Source organism: Drosophila subobscura, chromosome J (genome assembly GCF_008121235.1).
Source record: "Drosophila subobscura isolate 14011-0131.10 chromosome J, UCBerk_Dsub_1.0, whole genome shotgun sequence".
NCBI lineage: Eukaryota > Metazoa > Arthropoda > Insecta > Diptera > Drosophilidae > Drosophila > Drosophila subobscura.
In genome coordinates, this window is record NC_048532.1 from 16665011 (window position 1) to 16677681 (window position 12671).

Sequence of the window (12671 nt, forward strand, 5' to 3'; positions counted from 1 at the left end):
CTGAGAGTGTTGGTTGGTCTGGTCGATGGTAATTGTAATTGAAAGTTGTTGCTTTTGTCTGACAAGCCCATAGGCAGTCTTAATTTCGCTTGGAAAACATTGAACAATATTGCAGCTTTGTCTGGAGACATGTTTTTGCATATTGTTTGAAAATAAATCGTGCAAAAATAGCAAAATAAACACTGACAGCATCAGTAGAGTGGAGGAGCATTGAGTAGATGTGTAGCAGTGCATCGCAGGGGAAATGCACTCATAAGATATACTAAATAAATGAAATGCATGAAAGTAGACAGCAAACGCTTTCCACTTCATTTCCCAGAGTCAACATAATAGAGGAAATTCGCTGAAAGCTTTCAAACGAGAGAGAAAAGCATCATCAACCCGTAGAACGAATAATTTCCTGTTTAATTCTCTCAACAGAATGAAATGCAGCAAATAATTTATAAGGCAGCAGCAGCAACAGCACACACACAGAAAATTGGCTAGAATATTTTTGCATACGTGCCATCCAATTTTTTGTCCGTTTTTTATTGTTGTTTGCTATATAATTAAAAGTGTGCACTTGATGTTTGCAGGGGATGATGTGGGATTTTACCTGGCTGCTGATTCCTAATTGCGCAAAATAATATAAATTTCTTTTTGACTTTTCAAAACAATCAACGGCACGAAGCTCTATTTCTATGGGAAGTTTAATTTTAAGCACAGAACTCGTCCTGCAACTGCTTCAACTCCCATCATCCATATTGAAGTGGATACTAAATAAAATATCAGTTCAAACTCGCATCTATCTATCCTTCTATGCATTATCTCTTGCCCATCTCCGTAGGCTTCTTTTTTTGTTGCTTTTTTCATTGAAATTTTAAAGGGCTTTTAAAACCAATTCCCATTTAAATAACGCCTTTTACCCCTAAAGTGCATTAGGATAGAAATTTGATAGAAAGTGTCTGTAAATTGTTATTGTGTAATTGTGGGAAAAAAGTTGTGTAGAGCAAAAGTTTTGGAAACATAATACTCGTAAATTCTTTGTCGAATGCCTAAAAACTTGACAGGCAGTGATGGAAATACAGATAAAAGATCTTAGTGGCTATTTTATGGTTAAAATACTTTGTGGCTGGAAACTTGTAATAATGCAACGAACGACATAAAACAAGAAAATACGAGCCGAAATCTGCAGGCGACTCAAGGGGATTTTATGCTGCCATCAAAGCCATCCCTCAGTAAACCTTTTATCAGCAGGCAGTAGGGAAACTTTTCTGTGTTATTTTCGTGTTTTTTCCGCCCGTTGGAAAATCCTTCATAGATAAAGCGGCATTTTGCACTTGCAGATCAAGAAGGGGGAGGGCAGAGGGAGCTCTGCGAAAGCACGCAGAAAAGTTTATACAATTTTTATTACATTGCTTTTTATTTTGTGGAAAATCTGGGAAATCAAGAAAGCCAAGCCCATATGCAAAGCACTCGCTGACAAGTTAAGTGGTCTCTGAGCAAAGAATGACTTCGGGAAGAGGCCCCAAGATACACAATCGCATATGGTACGTGGAAGTACTCCGCCCCACTCTCGGCTTGACATTGTTTTGATTGTCAATAAATTTGACTTGGATTTAGCCTGTCTGCGGTTGGGCTCTCTCTCTCCTAGTTGGCATCCCTTCTAAATATTTTAACCTTTCGAAAACAATGAAGTTTCCTACCACTATGATTGTTTTATTTCTATTTAATGCCCAAGCGCATCTTTGACTTTTATGAATAATTCAATTGGCATATTGTGGGGCATACCTATAATTTATTTACTGGCTCTGGATGCTATGCGTGACATGAAGGACATAAAGGACGTGAATATGCCCCAGATCACAGACAATTAATCAATTATGCAGCCACGTCCAAGCCACGAAAACAAATCAAAGCCAACGAAATACAATGTTTTGGGGGACTTTTCCTTTTCCCCCCATCTGACAGCTGACAAGATGACAAATTTCGGACCGTGAAAGTTGTGCCTGATTGGCACCAGCAACCAACCAACCGACCAATCGTTTTTCTCTCTCTTCTCTGGCATGTAAATTATGTCCAAGATACGAGTATTTGGTTCTTTTGATTGCCAACCAGAAAAAAACCTAATTGACTGGCTTTAAAATTAATTTTTTGGCTGTGTGAACCTTGAACTGAACCTTCCAAATGGCAACGTATATTCCATGCTGTGGCCTGGTCTCTTTTTTCTTGGGTTTAGGGTTTGGGGGGAATGTTTGTACGTGATTGGAATGGCAAATGTTATGAGGAATAAGGAAAAATTGCTTACGAATGCCGCTGACAGCTTGTATAATGTAACAGAAAAGCCTGAAATGAAACGGAAAAGTAATATTGCTCAAGTGTTAAGTAAAGCAAGAATATTGTTGCGGTTACCGAATAAACGTTTGAGGGAATTCAACTTGGCAAGATTCTTTTATAATAATTATATTTGATATTAGGATAAAGAAACAGGGACCCTCTTTAGCAATTTAGTTTCCCATTCAAGGCCATGGCTATAAGTAAATTACAATGCTAATTGGCGCTTGGTTAGAACTATTGTCTCTTCTCTGGTTGCAGACAACAAACAAACATAACTGACATTCTTGCCTTTTTTAATTAAGGAACATTTGCTCGTCAATGCACATTAAGAGCCGCTCTACTGGAAAAATCTTAATTAAACACTTGACTTTTGGATGGGTGCTCGGTGTGGAGAGGGGTTGAGGGTTGGGGCTTGACTTGCTTTGTTGTTTCAGATGGAAAGCGTCGGCAACTATGGCAACTATTTGCGGAGAGGAGGTTTTCAATTCACAAAGTTGTCGCATGACTTGCGCAAAAGTTTTACTCCCCAGAATGTTTGAGTATGTGGGAGGTGGGTGATGGGAAAAACTGCAAAACAGTTTTCACATATGACGATGACGATGATGATGATGGTGGGGTTGAATGGCAGTCCAAGATGATGGCACTTAACGGCAACACATGGGGCTTCTGTCGTTGCTTGAATTAAATTTTATATTCCTTTTAACTTTGCGTTCTACTTAGTCAAAGGCGAAATCCAAAAGCCCGCAGAACCAACTTTTGCCAACTTATTAAAGCAACGTTATTATACATAGACATATGTACTCAAATGTATGTATACGTGGGTGCACTCGTGTGTGTGTTTGTGGGTGTGCGAGTATGTGTCTATCTAGCAATTGAGGAAAAGTTCCGTCATTAACATAAACTTTTGTCAAAGCACACAATTTTCCAGTGGCACACAGAAAAAGACCGCGTCGAGAGGAGTGGCATAAGAGTATTTCCATTCCCTGATCTTGAGGTGATGCATTCCTTGATTTTGTAGGGACTGCTCTCAGGAACCATAAGTTAAGATTACTAGGATGAGGCAGATGTCCTTGCACACCTTTGACATATATTTCTTGTAACAAATTACTTACCCATTTATCATTCAAATTTACTGGCAATAATCTATCGACTGTCAAAATTGAATATCTACCAATGCAAGCATGGAGGAGCATTGGCAAAGGTGCAATATATTGCATTTGGGTGCTGTGTGCACACACTCGTATGGTTGTATGTGTGCCAGCAACGGAAATGAGGTCGCTGCAACGAAGGTGCAATTCTGCAGGAAACAGTCCCCCAATTCAGTTACTCTGCGCGGAAATGAAACACGCTTGTGGACCGTAGGGAGCTGCAGGGGGAACCTTGATGTTCCATCTGGTACCTTGATGTTGATACAAATTTTAGTTGAATTTCAATCTACAGCCAATTTGGGTTCGGTGCCTCCACAAGGTGTGAATAGTTGAGAGAAAGATAGATCACATTTTGTACGTTTTACAATTTATTTATTTACTTTACTTTTCTCAACATTAAATTAATGTTTATGTTTTTTTTTATATATACTCGAGTCTAAGTTGTTTATTTCAATGTAATTACACTTTTTATTTGGTTGCTCTTTCTATGCGTAAATCCATATCTTTGCTTCGTTTTAGCATCTCAAAGTAAATGCTGCATTTACTTGCACAATATAATTATGTTTTTGTTTATGTTCATAGAGTGAATAATAAATTATATAATTAATTAATTACAATAAATTGCATAACAAAAATGAGCGCCCCTTCTCTTCCATAATTTCGCTCATTGCTCATTGGTTCAAAAAATATTCGAATTTTCGTATTTCTGTTCGATATTTTTACAAAATTATAAATTTTCAATTTTATTTGATTGGTGAATATATTTGTTGTTCGTTTTAATATACTTATGTATGAGCTTTAATTTTGGTATGATTCGTATTTTCAAAATGTGTGTCGTTCCCATATGCAACAAAAATATTGAAATTTCCGTTAAAAAATTACAATTTTATTGCAACGTCAACGTTACTTCCGAATACACTTGTATCTGATTTTTATCTGATTGTTTATGTGTAGTTTATATTTGTATTTCTATTGTTTTTATGCTGCTAAGTACATTACATTATCTGATGATATATTTATAAATTTGACTGTGACAAATGTTTTCTAATTGTTCTGCTTCTCTATCCTATTTTATAGCAATGACATGACTGTGTTTGTTATTCGCTTTACTAGTTTAAGAAATTCGTTATTCGTTTTGTTTTTTATTTAAACCATTTTCTTAGTACTTTAAACCCCATTTGAAAAGCTCATTCGATCAGAGAAAAATAACAATGATAAAATCAAACTAAATTATAAAGTTAGAACGAAACACCCGCTACAAAGTATCGAAAAATGCACTGCTGAGCGGAAGAGGATGGCGCGTCGCTTCTCTCCGGCTTCTACTTGAGCTCCTCCAGAGCTCCCGTCTTCTTGTTTTTCTTGACTTGGGCATACAGGGAGGCTGCCTTGTAGTTGATGGGCCCATAGTGTTGACTCTCGAGATCAGCATAGATGAATTCATCATCGAACCTGGCGGCATTCAGTGGCTGTTTTTGTTTTGTTTTGATTGATTGATAAGCAGACATTACTTCCTTAGACATTTTCTAATGGCTTTCATAGCTGGGCTCTGGGTCATGCGCGCGGAGCTCATTGGTTAGGTGGCAGCTTCTCTCATGCATTTTGAATAATCTATTTTAACGCCTGTCGTTTTTTTTTTATTGCTGGGATTAATCTTTAAGCTTTCAGTAAACAAATGGTAGCTGCAGGGGGGACAGAGAATTAGAGGGGTTATGTGTCAGTATAGATACACAATTCTGGGTGGATCGGTATCGCTTTTTGGAGTTCGGATCGGATGTTGAAAGATTTCAAAAGCAGAAAACCATATACGAAGACAGCGGGTGCGACAGTTGAAAGTTGTTTGATTTATGATAATTATAACAAAGATTATTGAACGAAACAAAAGAATTTACCTTTTTTTTTCTATTGTGACATATAACATTTAGCTCAGTTTTCAATTGTAAATATATATTTTTTGAATGGTTTTTTGTTTGATTTGAAATTTGAAACAAATAATAATTTAGTATATATAGGTATTGCTGCTTTTGTAAGGATCCTCAAAGTCAGACACATGCTATAAGAAATTACAATTTGTTTTAATTTAGGAGACATTGTGATGGCTGTTTTTTTGTATATTTCGTAAAGGCAGTGGAAGTGGGAGAATAACTTTCCAAAAATCGATAAAGTATGCCGCCGCCTAGGAGACTTTTCAAGTTGCTTTGGTTTCAAATTATTGCCATAATAATAAGTATAAACTAAAACTAGAAAGTACCTTAAAATGTGGGTCTCCCTTTGGGTTCTTAGATAAACTAAATGGAAAAACGTATACCCTCATTTATGTGTTTTGTATGCCCAGCACATACATTAGCTACACATCTGCACTTGTTTGCATTTATTATTAAAGTATCCTATACACATGACTATCAAACTTAACACACACAGTCTGATTTTCCTAGAGTACTAGAGTACTTAATTAACTTATCTAATTCATGGTTTGCTTATGCTAATAGTGTTAAACGATTGATGTACATACATGCCGATAGTTAGCGCCAACTAAATAAATGCATTTTTGGTTGTGTGATTCGATTCGCTTCGATTCGGTTAGTTTTGTTAGACGGGTCTACGTAAGTGCATTGCATTTTGTAATTGTATTTGTGTATTTGCATTTCATTGGTATTTGCTTTTGCTTCTGCTATTGAGAATAATAAATATTAACTCTAATGATATTTATGTCGGAATGTCAATGTGTAACTATCTATTTACACTAGCAATTAGTGCGAGTCTTTGAAGATTAAACCCTTTTTCGTTCTTTTCTCCTATTTGTGAGTACTATGTTATAAGTATGTATACGACCAATGGATGATTCATTTCGGGAACAGGAAATGCTGGAAATATTCCTCTGATGATTACTGTTTCATTTCTAACTTATTCAACTTACTATATTTCACTTTTTTCGGTTTGCTAAGCTTACATATTTGTTGCAATATTTGGAACTTACAATCTAAGTGAATTTTACACTCCCTCCCAACTCGATCTATTTCGTTCATATAATAGTTAATACCTTGTATGCGTCGCGTAGGCCTGTTTCTTCTTTGTTCTTTGGTGAATTTCGAAATGTTTCGCTTCCTAAATGTGAACTTCACGATAGCTTTGGGTCATAAAGTATTTCAGAGCACCTGCAGTGGCATTGGCAATCGCCGATTCCTGATTTGAGCTACGAACTGGCGTATTCGTCGGTGCTGTAGTTGTCTTCAGACTATCGTTATCATTGTCCACCATGTACTCCTCCTCGCAGAAGCTATAGCCCAGATCTTCGTCTTCCTCCACCATCTCTGGTGCCGATGATGTTGGGTGTGCAGATAATTCTATTGCCTCCTCCGTGGTGGTGGTGGGCTCGCTCTTCTGTGGGTAGCTTGACCGTGGAAACATATAGTCTGGATGCGTTTTAGTTAGAAGCTCTAATGCCTCTAATGAGGCGGCGGGATTTAGTTGTCCAGTTGCACCAGAGGGTGGCACCAACGGGCATGCCTTCGACTCTTCTACATTTGCATCCTCTGCTGTGGCAGCTGCCATGGCTGGAGTTGGTGAAATTGGCTTAAAGGCATGCCGCTCATTCAGAGCAAATGGACGATACATCAGAGAGGAGCCCAAATCCTGCTCCAGCTGCTCCCTCTCACGCTGCTGATGCTGCAGTTGCTGTCGCAGCTGTTGCAGCCTGCCGTTGGCCGTCTGGTTGCTCTGAAAATGGAAGGTGTGGTGCTTACGCAGTGGCAGACGTATTGGCCGTCGCACCACCAGACAGTCGTAGGCCCCGCCATCCGCCAGGGGCCGCATGACCGGATTCAACGGCGGTACATATCTCAAATTCTCGACGGTGGTGAAGGAACCCAATCGGGATGCCTGCAGCAGCAATTCATTTGGCATTAGCAATTGTTCTTGATGTTCTCCACTGGCACTGGCATTCCCGATCTTGATGTGGCTAATGCTCGCGTTGCTGTTGCCAATTTGCTGTTGGCATGTTGCTGACGTTGCTGCTGATTCAACTGTCGCAGATTTGGTGGGGCAGCTATCACCGTGGGCATTAGGGGCTTCTGTATGTTGGCTGTGGGTAACAGAGGAGTCGACATCATAGTCGGCATGCCCATCGTACTGCCACTGACGCCGTTTGATATATGCGTAGGGGTCGCTGATGGTTTGCCGTCGTAGTTTCTTGTTCCCGAGGCAGCCACTGCCGCCGATGCCCCCGCCGCTGTTGTTCCGTTTATTGGCTAGAAATGGATTAGTGGCCAGCGTTTTGTTGGTCTATGGTTAGTCGAGGTACGAGTTGAATCATGCAACAACATTAGTGGCATAGTTGTGTGGCGTGTTGTGAGTGCGGCAGGCAGTGTGATTGTTTTCGGTGTGTATCCCGCAGATAGATACAAAAGCAAAACATAAATCAAAACATGAAAGTAAATTTAAAAGACAAATAATACAAAATTAGGAATCATAATTTTGGGTAGACCTTTAAGGTGGAATTTATCCGAATTTCCCGAGTTTCTTTGTTGAATTTTTGAGTAAATACTTTCTTGGAAAGTACTCGATTTAAATATTCAATTTTTTAACAGTTTTCAGTAGCCAAAATATACCAAAATTAAATGCAAAATCCCAACCAAACAGACGGACAAATAGACACCTTAAAACAGGAAATTCTCTGACAAAACTAACCAAAATGTTAATAATGTTTAGCTATGGCTTAAAGAGCCATGCCATACGCACCTCGTGAGCATTGTACTGGCTTGGTGGCCCCCCTGTTTTACATTTGCCCCTTCCGGTGGCATTGAGACTGCTGGCCACTGAGAGCGTGGAGGCCGAGTGCGTCGGATGGTGGCCCAGTTGGTACTGTTCAAAGTCTTCGGGCGTCGTGATTTCATTGGCCATGGCCTGCTGATTGTGCTGATTGTTGTGCTGGTGACGGGGATAGCGGAGGGAGGCGGCTGTGCCGCTGGTGCCGCTGCTGTACAGCGAGGTGCAGGATGAGAGCGTTGTCGGATCCGCGGCGAGGGCCACGCCATGACTGTTGGACGAGGCGGACTCGTAGGACGAGTGCACATGTGTTGGGGAGTCTGCATGCATCAATCCCGCACACTGTCCTTCCATATTTATGTAGACCGTCTTCCGACACAGTCCGCCAGATGCGCCGGCATTTGCGCCAGCCACTGCCCCTGATTTGTGGGCGGCCTTTGATGGGCGATGGTGGGGGTGCTGCTGCTGCTGGGACAAGCCCGATGGCAGTTGCGACTCGTAGGAGCTGTTCGAGATGCCCGAATCGCTGCGGTAAATGCTCAGGCGTTCGGGCTCCATTAGCTGGAACTCGGCGCCACTTCCTCCACCTCCTGGATCATTTTTTTGCTGGTGATGGCGATGGTGATGTTTTTTCTTTTGCTGGACGACAGCAGTTCCCCCACCACCTGCTCCACCTGCTCCTGCACCAGAGTGCGTGTGCAGCTGCACAGTGGCCAGATTTGGATTCGGATTGGTGTGAAGGCTGCTGCTGCCGCCGCCCATGTCCATGTCCATGTCCCTGGCCGCATCGTGGCCAGTGCACTTCTCCACTACATTCTCGTAGACGGGCGGATCATAGAGGCGCATGGGCTTGCCACCGGAGTCAATATCGCTATGGCTATTGCCAGCAAAGGAATGATGTCTCTTGCACTTTGACGCCATCGCTGGGTCCATGGCCGAGGTGGGGGACGTGGTCGTGCCCAGTGGAGTGCTAATATTCCCATTGTACCCTGCCGGCTTCTTGATCTTTCCGCCGCCTCCCGGGAACTTTAGCGAGTAAAACTTTTTGTCCATGTCCCCGCCAACTCCCTTGCTCTTCTTGCCGCGCTGCATGCTCCCGTGCAGCTCCTCCCCCGCTGCATCGTACTTGCGGAAGTTGCTGGCCGCCAGAAAGGGATTCGTATTGAGCAGCGCCGAGCTGGCAACGGGCGGTGGCGGTGGTGCCGGGATGCGCTCCACCACCGCATAGGTGGGCTGATAGTCGTGCTCGATGGCATTCAGCAGCTGCACATTCGACGACGAATTGGTGCTGAACTTTTGCTGCTGCTGCTGAGTCGTTGCTGTTGGTAGTTGTTGCTTCTGTTGGAGCTGTTGGTGCTGCTGATGCTGCTGGTAGTACTCGGTGTAGCTCTTGGGGAAGCAGTTGCTCAAATTATATTGCACTTGATGTGTGCCCGACTCCAGGCCCTGGCCATGTGGGGCTGTCAGGTGGTGCATGGTATTGTATTGTTGTCCAGGTTTCTGGTGCTGATAGTGCTGCTGCTGCTGCTGTTGTTGCAGGTCGCAGTAATGTTGCTGCTGGTGTGGATGAGGATGTTGCAGAGTCTGGTGATGTTGCTGCTGCTGCTGGCTGTTCGACGGCTGACTGATACTTCCATTGAGTCTCTTGGGTCGTGGAGCGACGCGCACCACATTTGTGTTGTTATTAAAATTTGTGGGGGTAGTAGAGAACTGTCATATGAAGGATGCATGCGGCGTGTTGTTGTTGTTAGTCGGAGCAGAGCAGAGCAGAGCGAGCGATGGTGGATAAAAAAAACATTTGGATTAGTTTTGCGGTTAGTTTTTTGTATGGTTTATGGTTTATAGTTTATATTATTAGTCAGTTGGAAAAGCTAGGCAAGCTAAGCAATTTTTGGGTCGTGTTTTAGCAAATCTTTGGGGAGGGAGTTTTATTTATAAATTTATTTTGTTGTTTGGTGTGTCACTAGCGAACAACATTGATGGTTCAAGGGGGGGTGGTGGGAGTGTTTAAAATTCGAAGAAAATTATACATAACTATTTTACTCATTTACTTAATTTTACACTAATTATACCCACAAAAGTACAAGGAAAGAATAGAAAATACTTAAAATCTAATCATAAACATAACTTATATAAATATTTATGTTAAAAATTCAGCAAATAATTAAAAAACCAAAGGCTAACTTATACTTGACGGCACTTACAAAAAAAAGTTATAGTTATGAAATTATTTGCCTGTCTTGAAAGTTTTTCAAAGTAACAAAAAAGTGCACTTGGAAATGCGCTGTATGAAAAATGAAGCAGAAACAATGTCAAACAATGTCGAGAGACACAATGTTTTCTACGAATATACGCTATAGAGAGCTCTATATACAATATTTTAGGCCAGCAACAGTATAGATTTTTGGATAGTTTTCTAGCAAAGAATTACACGTTTCCCGCAATGCAAAGACACTTAAAACGGGAAACCAAATCAAATCAAATCATAAGAGATAAGATTCACATCGATCGACAAAAGGCAGTATATTTATATATAGAGAAAGCTTGGGCATAGTAGGTATAGTATTTGTATATGATGTATAAGGTTTTTGTTTTTCTTTTTTTTAGCGAGATTAAAGAGTGGTTTTTGAGTGCGCTTCTCGAGTGAAAAGTGTGGTTGTGTGTATGAGTGTGAGAGAGCAATAACAATACTAGGGGGATATGTAGTAAGGATAGCTGAAATATTCGTTATATCCGTACCTTGTTAGGTGCCGTTTGCAGACCATGAAACGGTAGATTCTCATACTCGCCAGGTTCCGTCAATGGTTCCCCCAGTGAAGACGACTTGTCGTGTACTATAATAATTTTGGGGCACACGACGGGTACGGATCGGTTGATTTTTTTGTTGCGATTTATGTTTTTTTTTTGTGTCCATTTTTTGGTTTTGGTTGTTTTTTTTCGATTGGAAGCAAATGAGATACAAAATAAATCAAATTATTAGAAAGAAATGGAAGGAGAAATAAATTGTTTTAAATATAAATAAGTAAACAATAAACTAGAGGCTAAAAACCGTTTCACTCAAATTAATTGAATTCTTTTTTTAACATTTAATTTAAACTAATCTAAAGACCTAGTGTTGCCCTATATCGATTTTTTCTTGATTTGTTTGGGGTTATTTAAGGAAGAAACCATGCTTAAAACATTAACGAAGCATGCAACATCGAGGGTGCATAGCAAAACTGAAAATTTAACAAAGAAACATTTAATTATACAACAGCGTTTGTTGGCTTGTGCTGTCCTGGTTTTGAATTCGTTTCTTACTTGTCGGTCGTGTGGCGTTATATGAGCATCTCGGCGTTTGATTCGTTATAGTAAATTACTTACGCAAAAGATTTTACAAAAATAAATTAGAGTATACACAGAGGCGCATTTATAGAGTTTGAAATGAGTTTTTCTTTCCATGATGATTTCAAATAATATTTAATAATAAAATCAGAAAAGGTAGCTTTCTTTTTCGTGACATGAAATCCCATTTGCTTGGTCGAATTTGAAAGTCTATTCACACAGATGCGTCGTTCCATTTCGAGCAAGTCACTTTTTATCAATAAGCTTACACAAAACAGAGTCATGTTGGAGCATATTGCAGAAACATGAAGTCAAAATAAAAGGAGCAAGCTGCTCGAAATTAAGTTTCAAACAAACAAAAAAAGTGTAGAAGAAAACGTGTAATAAAATGTAAATGGTTCATGGACAAAAAGGCTGCCAGGAAGCATGAGTGATGGGTTCGAATGAGGATGAGGATGAGTATGAGAGTTTGAGATGAGATATAGTACTTATGGATGTATGAATGGTAGAAGTGACTTGCGACATGTATCTATGTGTATGTATGTCGTATGTTTTCTTACTTTGGACGTGTTCGACCTTGTTGTGGGGGGAGGAGACCAATATGCTTCGTTTGGCCATTGGTGGCAGGGTGCTGGAGGTGCCCTGCTCCGTGCTGGAACTGACTCTGATTGGAATTCCGCTGAACGGACTGCCTCTCGACAGTGCCCTCTGTGGGTGGCCAAGGGTTCGGCCTCGGCCTGGGCCTGGTGGTGGCCTCAGTGGCAATGTGGGTGGCGGTGGTCGTGGCGGTGGCGTTCGACCACTCCGACCCTGTGGTGATGTTGTTGTCTGTTGCTGAAGGAGCGACGAGGTCGCCGGCACGCCAGCGACGACTTGTTGTAATGAAGAATGGGCTCCCTGTGTGGGAATTACTTCTGTTCCTGTTGTTTTGGTTGTTGTTGTTTTCCCCTGATCGGTTTCCTTGTCTAATGAAGGCGCTTGAAATGTCACAGAGGCACGTGATGGGACACTGCTGGAAGGACTTTTCACTGGTGTCGTTTCGCCTGCTTGTGTGTTTGTGGTTGTTTCATTAGTGGCTGATTTAGCGGGCGTCTTTTTATAGGTGACTAATGGTACATGTGA

At 41.1% G+C, this 12671-nt stretch overlaps 1 protein-coding gene across 16 annotated transcripts in view; it reads right to left on the bottom strand.

Annotated features, from left to right (window-relative positions):
* Nucleotides 1-4232: 4232 nt before the first annotated feature.
* The window catches only part of LOC117893187 (hemicentin-2), a 36670-nt gene continuing 28231 nt past the window's right edge, over nucleotides 4233-12671 (bottom strand). For 3 of the 16 annotated variants that reach the window (XM_034799682.1, XM_034799684.1, XM_034799680.1), the window contains exons 25-28: nucleotides 12110-12655; nucleotides 10965-11059; nucleotides 8199-9935; nucleotides 5545-7742 (exon numbers count right to left, since the gene is read on the bottom strand). In XM_034799682.1, the coding sequence (XP_034655573.1) occupies nucleotides 6567-7742; nucleotides 8199-9935; nucleotides 10965-11059; nucleotides 12110-12655 (3554 nt within the window). In that variant the 3' untranslated portion in view covers nucleotides 5545-6566. The other 13 variants (XM_034799683.1, XM_034799685.1, XM_034799695.1 and 10 more) reach the window with 11 other exon arrangements.